The sequence below is a fragment of the Physella acuta genome, unplaced genomic scaffold, assembly GCF_028476545.2.
Source record: "Physella acuta isolate Inbredline_101_S28 unplaced genomic scaffold, ASM2847654v3 ptg001340l, whole genome shotgun sequence".
Taxonomy (NCBI): domain Eukaryota; kingdom Metazoa; phylum Mollusca; class Gastropoda; family Physidae; genus Physella; species Physella acuta.
Genome location: NW_026732855.1, coordinates 25,091 through 43,732, shown reverse-complemented (window position 1 = coordinate 43,732; position 18,642 = coordinate 25,091). Strand labels below are relative to the sequence as shown.

Sequence of the window (18,642 nt, the reverse complement as noted above, 5' to 3'; positions counted from 1 at the left end):
CCTTCATTAGGTCCACTTTGTCCATATCTACCTCTAGGTACCGTCACCGTCCGTGTCCACAGACAGCTGCCTTGGGTCTCTGACACGGATAGGCACGAACTACCCATAATCCCATGTCACATGGCATGGGACACAGGTAAAAATCGCTCACCGAAGAGCATGCAAAAAAACTACATCAACAGATGCGGTCCCACAGGGGCCGCAACCCAATGAATTACAACTTTATTCCTTTACCCCTCCTGGCTGGTAACCATATGTGTTACATTGGTTAAGTCCCTTTCTGAGGTCAAAATAATTAAAGCTTCTTTCGCTGTAGACGTGGAGTGACCCATTGATTCATTGATTGACATAGTACTGTTGTAAACTAGAGAGGAACTATTTTTTGGTCGAATTTTAAAATAAGACTGCAGTACTACAAGTACTATACAGTGATGCGAAAGAATAGAGAGATGTAAATTTAAATAATAGATTTCTTAAAATGTATGTCGATATAATGTATTGTGAATATCAATATATATATATATATATATATATATATATATATATATATATATATATATATATATATATATATATATATATATATATATATATATATATATATATGTTTGTAAATATCGTTAATATAAATATTAATATGATATGCTCTCTTTCACTCTCTCTGCTTGCATCAGAATACATAAAAATGTATTTATTTCATTGTCTCAAATTTGTATTTGTTACCTAATAAACTAACATTTACATTAACTAAAAATTGTGGGACTTTTGATGTGACTCTTTTTTTTCTACTATATTTCTTCTGATTTTTGTTTTCATTGTTACCGTGGTTCCTGTTATTATATGTGGCTATACTTCATGTAACTTTTTTCTGTGACCTTTTTTCCCCCTAATGCCATACAGCACTTCTAAACACAAGGAGTAATTTCGACTCCTACTTTAAGAGAAATAGCCCACCATTTTCAAATATAGGCCTACTGTAAGATAAAATTTTGACGACCCCTTTTCAAAATGCGGAACAAAGGAAAAGCTCCACGGGTAACCAGGTGTGCAGGTGAAGGTAATTTAAGCCTTGAACCAAGCATTACATTACAATCGGCGTCATGCAGTTGTTTACCTGTCGTAAGAGACAGCCCAACTAAAGTTGAGATTGGCTTCCGTCTTCTACACCACTACCCCCAAGTAGAAAGGGATGGGGCGGGGGTGAGGAAAGGGGCTCGATACTCCCCCCCCCCCCCACTAAATACGTGTATAAAAGCATGGGTGTTTTCTTTTTAACACGTTTAGCTTTTTTCACCAACGGATATCTTAGTAGATGTTTTAGTCAACATTGAATCTCTCCTCTATTGAATTACTTAAGTGCAGGTGAAAATGGAGACGATGTTGTCAACAACTATGTTTTTCGTTCTGTTGTTTTTTTGGCACGAACTACGCGTCTCCTAAAGAGGCAGTTTGGAATTTTAACATTAGTACGGTAGGCTATTTCTGGCATTATTATTGTTCTGCTCGACAGTATCCGAACTAAGGTGCACTGTAGCAAATAGGACTGCACTGTTCTTAATAGTAACAAAAAGTCAATTAATCGGATAAACCTAGGGTTGTGATTAGGGTTAATGTCAGTATTAGTTAAGAATATGAGTCAATGCTTTATTAGCAATCGAATAGCCTATTGTTCTAGAAGAGTCCATTCTATAGAATAGGCCTAACTGCCCTCCCCCTTTTAATGCCATGTTAAAGTTAAGCAACACATTTTGTACATTAACTTGTTAGTTTTTGGAAGAATCTATAATTAAACACGGGGGTGTTCTGTAAACAAGTCCAGCCTTTCACAATGCCATTATAAAGAAAATTTCTTTAAAAAAACAAAAACAGCTTATATGGTGTTTAGTAGACTATATATTGTACTCAAAAATCATATTTTTCACTAGCGCTATCCTAAACCTAGTCCTAGCTGATAGGAATTTTGCATACTATAACGAAAACCTTTGCAGTGCCTCAGCTATCCGGTAAACATGTTCTCTTAAACTAAAAATAAACAGAGCTAATAATAACAACCATTTAGGCCTATATTTAAATAGGCCATGCCTGTTATTGTGTAGTCACAGGGAAGTTAATTTAATAAAAAAAGTTTGGCCTTTAAGAAATTATTATATTATTCCATACATCTATAATTATTATAACAGAAATCATCGGTATGTAGGCCAAGGGCTAATATTTCCATAATCTTCTACCTCTTGTATCAGGCATCTCTTTTTTTTTGGGGGGGGGGGGGTGTGACACATAGAAAAAAATATAGAAAAAAAATATATAATTTTTTTTTATAGGAGCTAATTCCAATTTAATCAGTTCTATTTTCAATTCACTCAAATTTTGAACAAACTACATTTTTCCCACAGGAAAATCATCTTTTTCGTGCACAAAGAAGCAGGCCTATAAACAAAGGAAGTCAGTTGGCACTAACAAGTAAAAACGTGTTTTTCTTGCCCTAGTACGCCATGATTTATATGCCAGCATTTTTTAACGCCGATCGTCATTAAAATCTGAATTACCTAGTTGTTTTGTATACGATACTGATGGTAAAAGTTCCCTGTTCGAACGTGACGGTCCATGGGGCAAGTCAAGTACAGTTCATCTGTTTCTGTGAGTTTGGCATAGTGTTAGGTACCAATCAGCCGGGTGGGCGTTCCACTGACTTGAACCCGGATTTAAACTTGAGACTTTCAGATAATAATCTAGTGCTCTATCTATATGCCACGCCTTCCCATACATTGTCACTCAATTAAAAGCAATACCACATTTTGCAGCGTCACATTTTCTTAACCCCCCCCCCCCTCCCCCGTAGGAAATCCCACAAAATCACATTTTTTTTATTTCAGTATTTTGCAATGACGTTTTGAACACAACATTTAATGTGAGGTGGTTATTTTGGCATTCTTCGTGTTCAGATATATATCTAGCTAGTTATTTGGTAAGTTTCACTTTCATTACTAGATCTATTCATATTGTCTTGTAAGTAGGCTTAAATTAATTTTGATATTCTTTTAAAAAATCTTATTGAAAAGGAAATTCTGTGTTGGCTTTTATTTGGAAAATGAAAAAACACACTTACAGTGTTTCTTAAAAAATTAAACGAAGAATATGTTTTTAGTTCATATACTTTTATTGCAGATGAGAGAATATGTGACTGTTTCAGCCACATACTATTGTAATAAACAGAAAATAAAGATTCAAAATGTAAGCAGTTGATTTTTTTGTTATTTTTTAAAAGACTAGCAAGCCATATATAATGAGACAACAAAATAGCATGGCAAAAGTAAAGTTCCTCTAGCGATCACTTGGGCAGGTGAAGTAGAGTTCATAGGTTTCTTAACCTCGACATATGATGGAATGGTGAGGTCAGCACTATGCCCAGCCGCCTTTTACTTTCAGCAACGTAAGCCAGGAACCAATCAGAGCTGGGCGGACTCAGGGATGTTCCACAGTCACAATACCGAACCGAGATCCGAACTCAGATTCTTTGAACTAGTGGCCAAAAGCTCTACAATTCGACCACGCCGTCCCATAAAATGGGGATCAGGACAAAAGGCCGACATGGACAAAAGGCCAACAAGACAAAAGGCCGACAGGAAATAAGGCCGACTGCTAAAATGCCGACATCCAAAAGGCCGACAAGACAAAAGGCCGACAAGTTTTAAAAAACAACAAACTACAATCACAGACATGTTTATTTTTTTATATTAAAAACCAGTTACAAAATGATAAAGTTAAAGTAAAACACTAAAAGAATAGGGCCTAGTATGATAAATTGTATGCTAAGCTATGTAGAAATTCAAGTCTACTTCTGTTTTCACATCCTGCAATAACATTTGCTATCTTGTCCTTTCTGTAAATATTGGTGTGTTTTTTTTTTCGTTTTTTATAGACCAGCGAGCAATATTGCCCCCATCTCTACTTCCACTCTTCCTTGTTCTTGTTTTAGTTTTTTGAGCAAAGAAAAGACACCGGTGTGATCTTTTCCGACGATTACCTGCCACCCCCTGTGCCACCCCTCAACTGTGATTTGGATCCTTGGAATCGGTCTACTTCATTCGGTTTCTTTTTTTTTTTTTGCGAAATATGGTGGTAACCCCACCTATCTGTTTATCTTTTGTACTCTCCCGTCATCTCCAATCGCATGGACCCAATTGTTCACCTTATAAAGATAGCAACGAGCATTGTCTCATGGCGTTCCACCTTGTTGCATGTGGGCTATGATGCTGGCGGCTTTCGACTTCATTCTTTGATGGTTGTCTCACCTCGTTGACATAGAAGGAGCTATAAAAGACAGTAGTGACCGCATTTCGCAATATTTATTTGTTGATCCTTTTGTGTTTAAGACACTCCCATAATCTCCAGTCGCCTGACCCGATGGTTCACCTTATAAGAGTAGCTACTAGCATCACCTCTTCTCTTGAAAATTACCCCTTATTTCCTGCCTTATTTCGATGGTTGTCTAGATAGAAATTATGCAGTAACACATATTTTGCGATAATAGTTTTATGCTTGTCAGCCTTATGGTTTGTCGGTCTTATGGTATGTCGGCCTTATGTCCAGTCGGCCTTTTATCCATGTCGGCCTTTTGTCCGTGTCGGTCTTTTATCTTGTCAGCTTTTTGAATGTCGGCCTTTTGTACTACACCCCACATATTGTTATGACAAGGCTTCTGAAATTTGATATAAGAATTTATATTTCAGGTTGTCTATACTACCGACATTACTAAAGCAAATGTAAGTAAAATGTAAAATTAGATACCAAGAACATATTATTCTATTAAGAATAGTCAATTTATTATATTCAATGTTAAATATTTACATTTGGATATATTTAATTTTTATAATTAGAAATATATTGCTTATAAAGTATACCTTAATATTTGTAACAATACCAAATCATGCTATTATTATTCTAAGCTCTAAAAATATACCTATAAAATATAAAAGGGTTATTTAAATGGTGGCAAGATATATTCGCTTTTTGCTATTTTGGGTGCCTTCAATATAATTTTAGCCCAAACACATTCTCTGACATACACCAATCCCAATCCTGACCCTGTGATCCTTTCAAAAATTATCCGTGATTTTGATACTGATTTAACCAAAAAGCTACATAATAAAAAAAACAGTAACAAGAAACTATACAAAATACTAAGGTTAGAAACGTATTATAAGATACAGAAGCAGTTGATATTTTAAGGTTTCTCGTTTTCCTAACATAGTATTTAATTTCATAGGTCTATTTCAATGATTTTTTTACAAAGAGGACCTCAGAACAACAAGAAAAAACAGTTGCAGAAGAATTTAATTCTACCCAAATAGTGTCCTTCCACAATAAGGTTTGATAATTATTTACTTTGACCCAATATGGACCATATTGCATTTCTTTTTAATGTTGCTGAAATTAAAAGAAAATAAACATTTTATTTTTGAGAATATTTTAATATTTTAATTATTGCATTAGTTAGTTATGTTTCTTTGATTCAAAGAATATTTTCTTTGTATGTACAGAACGATCTTGAGGCGCGACATTTGCTTCAGACATGGGCTGATGGTTATTATTTTTTTGACTTTGAACTTGTTAGCCCTTATCCTTCTCTTGATTTCGCTCTTAAAGGTTAGAATCAGCAAGAGCTGTTGTAAAAAAAATATATTATATATTGTGGTGCGGATAGATATTGCAGTAATTATAAATAACAATATTAAAACCCAAACCGCAATATATTGTCTGTGTATAAACTGATTTTAAATAGGTTATATTTTTTAGTTTGTAATAAAATACATCTCTTGGATAAGAATGCAAAAAAAAAATTAAAAAATAAAAGTAACTTTATCTATTACTTTTACTTTTATGTCTTCTTTTTAATTTCTTTAATGACAGGAAATCTGAGAATAACTAAGAATGGTAACAATAGCGGTTACCTCCCAAGTTTGGATTTTCCACTTTTATTTGTAAGTTGCTTTCTCTATTGTTAACTAATTATCGCTATGCGGTTTAATTTATTTTTTTAATGCTGCGCCTAACAATTGTGCATATTAGCATTTTTATAATGATTTTAAGTCTTATGAAAAAATTGGGATTTTAAAACTGAATTATAGATCTATTTAGTTTTCAATTTTCAGTTCTTTTGCGTGACGATGCTTGTATTTATTGTTAATTGATTCTTGGTACATGGTGTGTTTTTTTTAATGCGGAGCCTAATAATTGTTGTATATTAACATTTAAAAAATTATTTTGGGTCTTATTAATTTTCTGTAATTTTTAAAGTTAATTCTAAATCTTTTTTTTTTAATTTTCAGTTCTTTTGCATGATGGTTTTTGTATATATTGGATTTGGCATGACATGGATTATTTTACTAGCTTGTAGCTGGCGAAATGTGCATAGGATACATTTATGGATCGGTGGCATCATCCTTTTAGGTACTTTTTTTTACCTTACATGTTTGTACATTTAAAAATAAAACTTAAAAAAAAAAAAAAATTTCTGTGGTCTAGGTATTCTGGAAAATACGATTTTCCTTTGTGTGTACGAGAACATCAACAACACTGGTCAATCGTTGTGGGGAGCGATCTATTTTGCTGAAATTTTTTCATGTTTAAAGCGGTCACTAGCCAGAATGCTAGTGCTGATGGTCAGTCTTGGGTATGGCATTGTCAAGTAAGTTTTCTTAAAAAATGTGAACTTAAATCTTATGTGAATTAACAGTGAGTACAATTCTTTGTAGAAAAATAAATGTGTAAACATGAAAGCTGTTAGACTTGTTTCATTGAAAAATAAATTTAAATATTTAAAAAAAAATCACTGCAAGTGGTTAATTAGTCACTAAATAATGAAAAAACCCTACTCCTTATACTCTCAGAAGATTTTTAAAAAAATGGTTTCATATAGTAAGAACCATAGCAAAATGCCCTATCTTTTAATTTTTAAACCAGCTATAACTTAGACTTTTTTTTACAATTTCTTATAGTTGCTAAGCAACATTTTACTAGTTTTGTCTGGTTAATTTTTTCAGGCCAAGTCTCGGTCAAACATTTTATAAAGTGTTGATTGTGGGTGCTGTGTTTTTTATTCTAGCCTTATGTCAAGTATGCATACAAGCAAACCTGGTATGTTTATTTGCACATTTTCCTTTTTAAAGTAGTTTTTTTGTGTGACCATAATAACATGTCCAATTTATCTAGTAACGCGCTTACATTTTTTTTTTGCAAACTAAATTATTTTGTTTTTCTTTTAGGATGAAACGCTGGAATGTAAATTTAAATTTATACCAACCATTCCCTTACTAGTTATTGATGGCATCAGTATTCACTGGATATCTTTTGATTATGTTAAAGATTTTATTAGTCCAGATATAAAATATTTTCTTAATATCCATTCCCATTTCTTACCTTCATTCAATTTATTATTTTTAAAAAAATCGCATGAATTATTGCATCTTCCTTTGTTCAGTCACTTTACTTTTAAATTCTACGATGTAAATAGTTTACAGATGTATTGTTTCAATATTATGATTATAATGAAGGAGATATAGCTAAATTTAACAGAATAAAAGTATTGTAAAATATAAGGTATTAATCATACTGTTAATGTTGCTTTTTTAAAAAAAAAAGATAGTATTAAAATGACCTTAACAAAATTCACATTTTTAACTACCTGAGACGAACTATGTGGATTTTGCAAAATAGAAAAGAAGTTGTTAAACTTACACTATGCAGACGCTTCAGACATTCTCTGATATTTTCTGTACTAGGTAAATGTATTAAGAACTTGACGAATGCCCCGCTTGTTTCTGTTTATTTAATTTTAGAGCCTTCAGATTTTAAATAAATTATATTAAAACTGAATTTAAATCGTTATGTAAATAAATAGTTTTTACGAAAGATTAAAAAAAAATAACATAAATTGCTGTTAATGACATGAATTTTTTCCAATTCAGTCACTGCCATTCTTATAATGCGGCTTTTGGTTAATCACAGAATATGTGAATGTATTTCTGTAAGTCACCTATCAAATTTTGTAGATAATACACAGAGAGCAAATAATTAATATTTATGCTATTGTAGATTTAAAAACTTGCTTAAATAATTTTTAAAAATTGTGTGTACTGGTACTATGATTGTTGTATATTTCTTTCCGAAATATTATTGTCATTGTTTTATTTGAAATATAATTTTTTTTCTATTTTAGGATTGGAAAGAACTGTGGATGGATGAAGCATCCTGGCACATATTATTTTCTCTGTTACTGTTTATCAACTTGGTATTATGGCATCCTACTTCAAATAACCTTAGGTTTGTACTACTAAGCTACACAGTCATACAATGGACTTTAGGCTATGTTTAAAACTATAGTTATATTATTTCACTAACATTGTGTTGTTGTTTTTTTGTTTGTTTCTTAACAAACTTGATTTAAAAACAAAGAGTTGTTTTGTAATTAATTTGAACTACATGTAAAACCAACTTCATATTGAAGAGTTGGTACCTTTGTTTTGCCCTGTTACCCATGAAAAAAAACAACAGCCTGATAGAACATATAGCAAAACTTTTTTTTTTATAATGAGGCATTTAAAAATTGAATATAATAAACTTAACTTAATGGTCAGGTATAACATTTGTCAATATTAATTATATATTTTTTTCCCCTGCTAATTTAATCCAGGTATGCCTTCACACCTGTGTTGGATTCTACAGATGACGCATGCGTCACGCAAAGAGCATCATTAAACTATGACCAAACCAGCCCTCAGTTCATGGACCATGGAACACCTACCAGAACTCGTGGGTATCGGAGAATAAATAAGCCTGCTGGGTACATAAACCAAGATCTTTCTGCCTGGCAAACTTGGACGGATCCACAAAAGTCCCGTAGTCTTTCAAAACATACAATTAAACAATAGATGAACTTTTGTTGGCCACAATAGATGTGAGACTACATAACCAAAAGCAGAGTATGAATATAAACAAACAGTACAATATACGTCACATCGAGATATTGAACAGCTTTTAGGGAATACAATGTATATTAATTAACCGAAATAAACATGATGAAGTTTATAAATTAAAAGAAAACCTGCTGTTTTGTTGATGTAAAGTATTTTAAATGTTTATGCTAAACAATTGATACATTTGAGAATTGATAAATGTTCTTAGTTACATTTCTTTTCTTTATAATTCTTTATATATTTATTATATATTTACAGAAAATAATTTATTTTCTCCTTTTTAGTGCATTATTACATAAAAGCATGATATTAAAACGTTTTTTATGCATTTGAAAAATCTGGATAAAACTAAATCCTATCATCAGCTGCCTTTATACTATTTCCAATAAAACCATACATGAAATTTAACACAATAAACTTTTGCTGCGCCATAGAAAAAATAACGCAGCTTACTATATATAATTAAAATGAGGTTCCATTAGATATATTAATATTTTCTTTAGCACGTCTTGAATATGGTCCTTCGCATGCTGGATTCTCTCTCTCTAACAAAAAAGTTGGATATTTTATGCATCCTAGCTCAAATATAACATGTACATAAATCACCATCACACACCATTGACAACTTTTATCACACTATTTAACACAAATCAAATGTCACGTCTTAATTATAAACAACCAAGAAGACGTACACTGAGTTAAAAGAAAGAATTTGTAAGTGATCTTTGTCAACGAATATTTAAATGATCTTTGTCAACGGATATGTAAATGATCTATGACAACTTTTTCACTCAAAAATTCAAAATATAAACAATTTTATTGCATACAAATAGATGTCAGAGACACATTCTAAAGATAAGCTGACCAGGGGAAAATATTTCAACGAATACCTGGAGCAAATCACAAGACACCACTCTATAGACAGGGTTATTAAAACCCTCAAATGCGGGGGATTGGTCACGCCCTGACAAGAATGATAAAACATTGCGAGGCAAGCGTTGGAATGGAACTCCCAAGGGGAGAGCCAGCCAAAACAATCCAGGAAAAGGACTGTGGAAATAGGAGCAAGTCCTGCGGTCTCTTACGGGGTCATTTGAACACTAACATACAGGACATACATTCTACTGGTGCTAAACAATAGATCAACCACAATAATCTAAACATTTCATATTAAGTACATTAAAAAGTTAAGTACCTCCAACAGTTTGACTAAAAAAGTATTGTGCTTAAAAACGTAAATGGAATGTATCGACCTCGAAGAGTTTGTAGGCCTACATGCTCTGTGTGCTGATCGGTATACAAGGCTGAGATGCGCCAAAAACGTGTGGTAAAAGTGGAAATTCAAAAAGCCACCCTGTCCATCCCTTATACAACAACATAACATGATTAACATCCCCCCCAACGTCTGTGTTATTATCATATGTGCACGATCTCTAGCGGCAACGTGGCGACTGATGGGGGATAGGATGGGGTCCAGACTTTCTTTCTGGCATCTTTTCGGGGGGGGGGGGGGGGGGTAGCACCTTCACTGCATCAGGAGAAAAATGTCTGAAATGAACACTAACGGTGTAGTTCGTCAACCGTTGAAATACGTTACATCCACGCTTCAGTATTTACCTTACAGCACGCTTATTTTTCAGCCACCTAGATCCTAGTAAAAGATTTACACCGAATGTGTTCCCTATTGCCAGAGAAAAAAATGGCGAGCTTGTCAACAAGCTTGTATTTTGTTCTCGTGTTGTTGAAATCGATTTCAGCTATACCCGAACAAGGTATTTGGGATTCCTATATTAATAAGGTAGGTGTTCGTTTAACATCAATTAATAATTTGTCTAGTTATTTTACTTGTATATACTACATTGTTATTTACCTAATATATTTGTGGGTAGAGGCTAATTGAAAGAAAAAGGTTTTAAATTTTTAATCTTACTTCCGGGTTGTATTTTTCAATGTATTTCTTCAGGCGAGTTTTATCAGGGAATAGGACAACTAGTGACAAGTCCACTAATACAACAATCACCCGCCCCCTCTCACTGGTTACATAGTCCCTTACACACACACATACACACTTACACACACATACACACACACACTACTGTTGGCGTCATTGTTTATCTAATTATCAGTTATTAATTTAACGTTTTAAGATGGTGTCATCATTACCCATCTGTCAAGTGGCGTACATGTGTATTAAGCGTTGTTGATAATAATAAGTTATAAAAGTTAAAAACAGTTTGGTTGGTTTGTTCGATCACTGTTTTTACTCGAATCACTATATATATATATATATATATATATATATATATATATATATATATATATATATATATATATATATATATATATATATATGTGTGTGTGTGTGTGTGTGTGTGTGTATAAACAGCTCAATATAAATCCCCAGAAAACCTCATCATTATTCTATGCAACAAAAAGTATTTTTAAAGATGACAAGTTATCATTGACAAGTATGTACCACAGCACTTTTTGTGACAAAATGTATTGCGAATGATTTTATTTTTCCATTGTTTCTTAGTCGTCTTTTTTGTAAAAGTGATTTCTAATCTGTGTGTGCCCAAATATAAATAAGCGTATTATTTAGTATGTTCGTGTATTATTATTCAACGTTGCTCCTAACAGGGGTTGATCTAATCTACTTCCAGTGTTAATAATCTAACATGTGTCAGTCAAACTCCGGCTAAAATCAAAGTGGTTATTTCCTATCCTAAATCTAGATTGTTTTTTAAAAGATAAATAACAAAACATGATATTTTATTACATAAAAATGCTTTAAAATTTTTAAGAACAAGCTCTAATATAATAATGCACTAAAAAGGAGAAAATAAATGACTTCCTTAAATGTATAATAATACACTACTTATTTAATACCTATAAAGGAAAGCTTAATGTTGCTAAATCTATGTTGGTGTTTCAACTATCTCTTTCAGTTTTTTGTAAAAGTAGTTCTTACAAATCCTTCAAACTTACATGGATGATTCGTCGATCTTCGTGTGCAAATGAATATGTCAATATAAATATGGTATAATTGTTTTTAATAATTTATATTATTTTGCTAATCATCAAAGCATGACTTTTTATTCATGACTTTATAAGTATATTTCAATACCCTTTATTACTATTATTATTATTTTATTTTGTAGTATACTGCGAAGTTCTATTTACAAATGCCATGGCAAAAGCTATTGCCCACCCAAAAGACAGAATATGCAACTGGCTCATTTACTCACTATTGTGACACAGACACGAAATTTATTTTACATGTAAGCAATTAAAGTTCTTTTTACTTGTTCATGACTAGCTTGCTTCGAAGTAATTGTCAATAAATATTTGGTAAAAGGATTTCTACATATGTAATTTATGTACTGTATAATATTATCTTATTTTTTTTCTAAAACCATTTGCATTACTGCTAATTAAAAAAAAATTAAGAGCCACATTTTAAAAATATGATTCATCAAAAGGCAAAATATCTGCTTAAGACGTGGGCTGATGGGTATTACTTGTTTGTCTTGAATCTTGATCATGCTGATGATCTTCCTGAAGATTTTCTTCTTAAAGGTTTGAGTTACCATTGTTTACTTAAAACTGTAATAATCATCGATTTCTTAAATAAAAAATGTTGCAGCAATATTTAGACTTTAAAAATGCATTTAAAAAGTTTTAATAACAAGCTTTTTATGTAATAATACACTAAAAAGGAGAAAATAAATGATTTTCTTAAAATATATAGGACTAATAATACACTACTATTTAAATAACCGTAAAGAAAATTATGGGTCAATATATAATATCAATTGGATACCTTTACTAATTTTTAGGAAGAGACTCACGCTTTTCTTTATAGTTATTTAAATAGTAGGGACGGATGTGTCTAGCGGTAGAGAGGACTGCTAACCCGTAATTCTCGAGTTCGAATACGGGTTCAAGTCAGTAGACCGTCACTGAGTCCACCCAACTCTGATGGGTACCTAGCTCACGTTAGGGAAAGTAAAGACGGCTGGGCATAGTGCCGACCACACTCTTCATATGCCGAGGTCACAGAAACAAGTGAATTCTACTTCACTTGCCCCATAGACCGTCAGGTTTGAAAGGGAAACTTTACATTACTTACTATTTAAATAGAAGTGTATTATTATATATTTAAAGAAAAATCATTTATTTTCTCCTTTTAGTGCATTATTTCATAAAAATTTGTTATTAAAACGCTTTTGATGCATTTTTTAAAATACCTTGCTCAAAGTTCACCTTTTTGAAAAGCTGAGTCAATTGCAGCTAATAATATTGATCTATTATATAATATTTTAAACAAAGTCTCTCAATTGCAGTTAATGTTATGATCAGCAACGGTTATAGTTACATCTCAGCAGTGGATTACCCACTTCTAATTGTAAGCTGCTTTTTTGTTTATTTAATACCTGTGAAGTTTTGTTTTATAACAAAGCAGACCTACTAACTCATGTAAAAGATTGTGATTTTTATTGTTTTAATGTGGATTTTATTAATTTCTAGTTCTATCGTGTTATGGCCCTTGTGTACCTTGGTTTTGGCATTGTGTGGCTTATTTTACTAGCTTGTAACTGGCCAGATTTACATAGGATACACTTCTGGATTGGAGGAATTATTCTCATAGGTAGTCTTCTTTCAATAATGAATTAATTAACTTGTACATTGAGTTTTTACACATTTAAAAAAAATTAATTTAAAAATATTCTCTGTTATAGGTATGCTTGAGAAGGCTGTTTTCTTTGGTGAATATGAGAACATCAACAATACAGGCCAGTCTGTGAGGGGAGCCATTATCTTTGCTGAGTTGGTTTCTTGCTTAAAGCGGTCACTTGCCAGAATGCTGGTCATAATTGTCAGTCTTGGCTATGGCATTGTCAAGTAGGTTGCTTTAAAAACATTACTAGTATTAGGCCTAGTATATTTGTATTTTGTAAATTTCGAGACGCTTTAAAATTTAGAATTTGTCTGTGTGTTAAACGTAGTCAATCCATTAATGTTGACAATGCTTACTTTTGGTACTTTTCTTTGTACATAAGGTGCGCGTTTTTGAACATTCATAGCAATTTTTTTTTAGAGGTTATTGATTATTTGTTAATGGATTTTCTGAGGGCCGTTCTTGCGAAGATATTTGACATTAACTAATAGGACAACTATTGTTATCCGATTTGTTCTGTTGAGGTTGCTACTTATAACTATATTTATACATGTTGTTTCTCTGGAGTATGTATTTGGTACAACTGGGTTAGGCATGGGTATATAAAAGATTAAAGAAAACCAAAGGCAGTGCTATAATAATACTAGGCATACTGCCTAGCTTCGCTTATGTTTTCCAAAAAAGTTTGAGAGTTTGAATGTTTTTTTTAATTGGTGATTGACTGTTAAGAGGAGTGATTAGGGCCTAATCTTAAACAGTCTGAGTAATTTCATGACATGCAAACATTGGAGTATTCTCATACTTATATCTCGCAGGGTTATTAGAACTGCAAATGCTTTTTAATAGTGTAAATCAAATATTATATTAAATAAACTTTCGCACATATTACTTTTTTACAATTTCAGTACAATACACACCTTATTTTATAACAAAATATCTATTTAAAAGAATGCTATACTATGCCCCCCCCTCTCTACGCCTCTGACATTACCCGCATGACTCCCGTTTTGTGTTCATATTTTGGCTTACGGCTAATTATGCCACTAGTGTTCAATACAAATAGAAAGTTGTAAGCAGCGTTAGCTCATTTGTATATATTTTGATTTTGTTCTAACCCATATTTCCAGGCCAAGACTAGGACAGACATTTTATAAAGTTTTTCTTGTCGGAGTTGTGTTTTTCATCCTCGCTTCTATTGAAGGGTGTATGCGGATACTCAATGTATGTTCTGTCCATTTTTATTAATTATATAGCTCATTTCTATATATTTTTAACGAATCTGTTGGTATGATGGTAGTCTACAAGAAGTCGCTTGAACTGGTGTCAGCTGCTAACATTAACTTAGAGGTTTACTACTGTTTCCTACATATTTTGTTACAAAGTAATAAGATTTAAAGACCAGCATTTATGCTAAATGATAATCCACACAATAGTAAGTAGCTACTAGAATCTTACAATAAATTCTGTTTCATATTCTTATGCTGGTTGTTTTCTTATATGTACTTTATCATAGTCGGGAAAACATCTTTTAAAATAACAATTTAATTGTGTGACTTAAATGCCTTGCTATTTCGTTAAAAAATACTTCTTTTATTTTAGGAGAAAGCAACCCAATCAACACAAGGATATTTGCTTGGTTTTTCATTGCTAACGATTGACATCATTATTTTCTATTGGATATCCTTTGCTCTTTTATTTGTCCTTTTTCTTTTAACTCAGTAGAAAATTGATCTTTTATTTGTTCAATAGGCCAATATTTCATTTTAGTTTTAAAAATTGTTTTTGAATATAAATGGACTTAATTTTATTTTTTCATCTATTGGGTCATCCGTAAATGACGTCTCGCTTTTTTGACGATTTTACCCCTCTCCGTCGTCACACATCCTTACAAAAAGCCTCCCCTTTCCCTAAACTAACGTCACATCTCAACCTTCAACCCCCCCCCCTCCCCTTTAAAATTGCAGTTTAATAATTTAAAACATCGATTTTCTTTTAAAATATTGAATGTGTTCGTTCAACATAGAGTATGTTAATCAATTTTTATTACAATGAAAAGTATTTTTCCCTAAAAAAAAAATAACGGCAAGATTCAGTTTATAACATTGCCTTTTTAAAATGCAAAAGTGTGATCTTCACCCCCCCCCCCCCCAGCCCCTTCAGGAGTGTGACGTCATTTATGGACGACCCCGAAACTAGTTATTTGGCTTTAACCTTTGTACTAGCAGTAATTATGTTATTCGTGTTTTATAATAAATAAAATCACAAAAAGTTGTCATAGATATGATGTGTAGATTTTACTTTTTTTTAGTTTCTTCAAGTTTAATTAAATAACAAAACTACCTTAACAATTCTCACATAATTAAATCCCTAAGACAGTCCCTACGGACGTTGAGAAATAAAAAAGCTACAGAAGTTCAACTTTTAATGTACAGACATTTCAGGAATATTCTGATATTTTTTACAATAGGTAGATGCAAAATTGTGTATGTATTATAACAACTTGATGACATTAAAGAGATTAAATTCTCCAAAAACAATTCTTGTAAAATATATTTTAAGAATTTGTTTTAAGTAGCTCTATTAGATATATTTTTAAACATATTTGTTCATAAAAATTTAATTATGCGTGTTTGTATTATTGTTGTAGAAACTGGATGAATTTTTTAATATTTCAAAGAGCTGAGAAATATTAAATTTGGTAAAAAAAAAGCCAAATAAATTAGATTTTCGTTTTGTTGCCACATTATTACGTATATGAAAACATAAATGTATGCAAAGTTCTCGAAAATAAATAAAATTAATTTTAACATTGAACATATTAAAACAAATAGCCAGTGAAAGCGTATATCTGAAAGGTGGTGCGACAAAAAATGTCAACGTTACATATGTTAATATGTAAACGGAAATCTAGCATTAGATCTAAAATTTATTTTCATGTTTTTCTACTTGTAATTTTTCTTATACAGAATTATATCTTTCTTAATTTTTTAACTAGTTTCCCAAGCATACATGATATGGTTTTTGGTTCATCACCAATTTCAACAATGCTTTTCTGTAAGCCTTTTTTAAAAATAAGTTAAAATCGTTGTCTCAAATCCTTCTGATATAGAACAATTTGTTTAGTAATTGATTTTCTGTTAAAAGTTGAAAAACGTTTTGTGCATAATTTAGTACATGATTATTTCAAGTATAGCAGCATTAGTTCTTTAAAACTGTAATTTTTAAGAACTCCACATAAACATATAAAATGGGTCTACATGTAAGTAGGCCTAATTATGTTTTTTTTTATCGTAATTCTTTCTGCCGACTCTTGAAATAACACTACTTTTTTTTTAAATTGATGTTTTGTTTTTCTTTTAGGATTTGAAACAACAGTGGATATATGATGCACTGTGGCAAATATTGTTTTCTATGATTCTTATTGTTATTATGATGCTGTGGCGTCCCACTTCACATAACTTGAGGTTTGTTGTACAAAACTATACAGTCATACAAGGAGCTGTTTCTGTTCAATGCAATCGCTATGATCCTATTAAAGAAGTGTTATTTTGCTCCTTTTACATACTTCATATAGCCTAATAAAAGTGTAAAATCTTGTTATTTAATAATGAGTGAAATGAAATGATTTTATATAGTAAAACACTAACCATTATGGATAGGAATAGCCTAATAAAAGTGTAAAATCTTGTTATTTAATAATGAGTGAAATGAAATGATTTTATAGAGTAAAACACTAACCATTATGAATAGGCATAAAATTTGATACATTTAAAAATAATTGTTCCCATACTCTTTTTATTCAGGCATGCCTTCTCACATTTGCTGAACTATACTAAAAACTATGGCATGATTCAAGGAGCACCAATGAGATCGTATCTAGCTTATACCCAGTCAATGGACAATAGAACACCTACCAGAGCCCATGGGTACCACAGAACAAAACTGGGCGTCAATACGTCAATGGTCTGAGCGTGTTTATGCATCTACTTCTCATAATTTTTCTGCATGTATTTACACATTTTAAAGCTATTCCATTTCGGCATAAGCTGCCGCCTCTCTTTCTAATGTACAGGCAAATGAGTTCTAAAGGGACCAAAAAGATTTATTTATTTAATACACTAGGAGTTCATTACCTTTTAAAGTAAAAATATTTTAAATAAAAAATAGTTACCGATTTAATTTATTCTATTGCAAGTATATCCATTCTAAGTAAACCAAATGCCATATTTAAGGACCAAACTGATTTAGGGCATTAACTAATTCTATTTCGAAACTATCGGTAATTCTTTTGATGGCCGACAAAAATGTGGCAAGCCGAACAGTTGTATTTAACTTTCACTATCTTGTTTTCGTTATGGTTTACTTTAAGTCTGTAATATTATTATTTTATTTCATTACAGTGGATTACTACATTTTAAAAGTTATTTTTTTTAAAAATAAAATACAATTTTTAAAATAATTATTAGAAGTTTTTGTTTTGTTTTTAGTTTACTCATTACAAAAACATATCTAGCACCTATTTTTGACACTGAAAAGAATGCGTAAAAAAGGCTATACATTATTTTAGTCATATTTTTCACTTGGTATTATTTTAACTAAATATGCAGTACGCATGTGCTTAAAAACATCTCGTAAACTTCTCAGTTCATGAACTATTTTATTAAAACATATGTGATAACTGAAAACTGTTCTATTAGAGGAGTGGATGGGATTGAGAGGGTGGAGGGGGGAGTGGTGTCTAAAACATCGTTTTTTTTAGGACGTCATAAATAGATGACACCTTCGAGTATCATTTTACGTGCTACATATTTTGGTAATTGTACCAGCAAGTTACAATCAAAAGAAAGATCAAACACAAAACAGTCGATGCTACTGAGAAATACGAACACATCATTTTGTATTGAAATAAAAAGTATTGTAAAGTTATTTAATATAATAAAAGAGTAAAAGTACTAAATGGCAGATAATTTTGTTCTCTCTCTCTTA

General features: G+C 31.7%; 2 protein-coding genes across 5 annotated transcripts; both read left to right on the top strand.

The window, feature by feature from the left end:
* Nucleotides 1-1,368: 1,368 nt before the first annotated feature.
* LOC131958591 (transmembrane protein 87A-like) lies at nt 1,369-9,345 on the top strand. The gene is made up of 16 exons (XM_059323698.1): nt 1,369-1,471; nt 2,394-2,460; nt 2,874-2,965; nt 3,166-3,231; nt 4,731-4,763; nt 5,267-5,368; nt 5,541-5,646; nt 5,911-5,981; nt 6,330-6,450; nt 6,526-6,688; nt 7,044-7,137; nt 7,266-7,345; nt 7,675-7,781; nt 7,968-8,026; nt 8,219-8,322; nt 8,693-9,345. Exons 4-16 carry the CDS (start codon nt 3,166-3,168, stop codon nt 8,928-8,930), a joined length of 1,344 nt encoding a protein of 447 aa, XP_059179681.1. The 5' UTR covers nt 1,369-1,471; nt 2,394-2,460; nt 2,874-2,965; the 3' UTR covers nt 8,931-9,345.
* A 1,291-nt stretch (nt 9,346-10,636) lies between these two features.
* LOC131958590 (transmembrane protein 87B) lies at nt 10,637-18,082 on the top strand. 4 transcript variants are annotated; one of them, XM_059323693.1, is made up of 14 exons: nt 10,641-10,773; nt 11,380-11,443; nt 11,924-12,015; nt 12,137-12,256; nt 12,458-12,554; nt 13,322-13,383; nt 13,506-13,626; nt 13,718-13,880; nt 14,784-14,877; nt 15,256-15,336; nt 16,015-16,123; nt 16,652-16,710; nt 17,017-17,120; nt 17,460-18,082. In XM_059323693.1, the coding sequence occupies exons 1-14, from the start codon at nt 10,648-10,650 to the stop codon at nt 17,623-17,625; spliced, it is 1,458 nt and encodes a 485-aa protein (XP_059179676.1). In that variant the 5' UTR covers nt 10,641-10,647; the 3' UTR covers nt 17,626-18,082. The 4 variants fall into 4 exon arrangements, with proteins under 4 accessions (XP_059179678.1, XP_059179676.1, XP_059179677.1 ...); XM_059323695.1 differs by lacking the exon at nt 11,380-11,443 and having other exon boundaries at nt 10,637-10,773; XM_059323697.1 differs by lacking the exon at nt 11,924-12,015 and having other exon boundaries at nt 10,642-10,773.
* Nucleotides 18,083-18,642: the final 560 nt, after the last annotated feature.

Coding starts and splice junctions, on each gene's coding strand:
- LOC131958590 (XM_059323693.1), top strand. CDS start 10,648: ATGTGTTCCCTATTGCCAGAGAAAAAAATGGCGAGCTTGTCAACAAGC. Junction 10,774..11,379: donor GGGATTCCTATATTAATAAG/GTAGGTGTTCGT, acceptor ATAAATCCCCAG/AAAACCTCATCATTATTCTA. Junction 12,257..12,457: donor ACACGAAATTTATTTTACAT/GTAAGCAATTAA, acceptor ATTCATCAAAAG/GCAAAATATCTGCTTAAGAC.
- LOC131958591 (XM_059323698.1), top strand. CDS start 3,166: ATGAGAGAATATGTGACTGTTTCAGCCACATACTATTGTAATAAACAG. Junction 3,232..4,730: donor AGAAAATAAAGATTCAAAAT/GTAAGCAGTTGA, acceptor TTTATATTTCAG/GTTGTCTATACTACCGACAT. Junction 5,647..5,910: donor TCTTGATTTCGCTCTTAAAG/GTTAGAATCAGC, acceptor CTTTAATGACAG/GAAATCTGAGAATAACTAAG.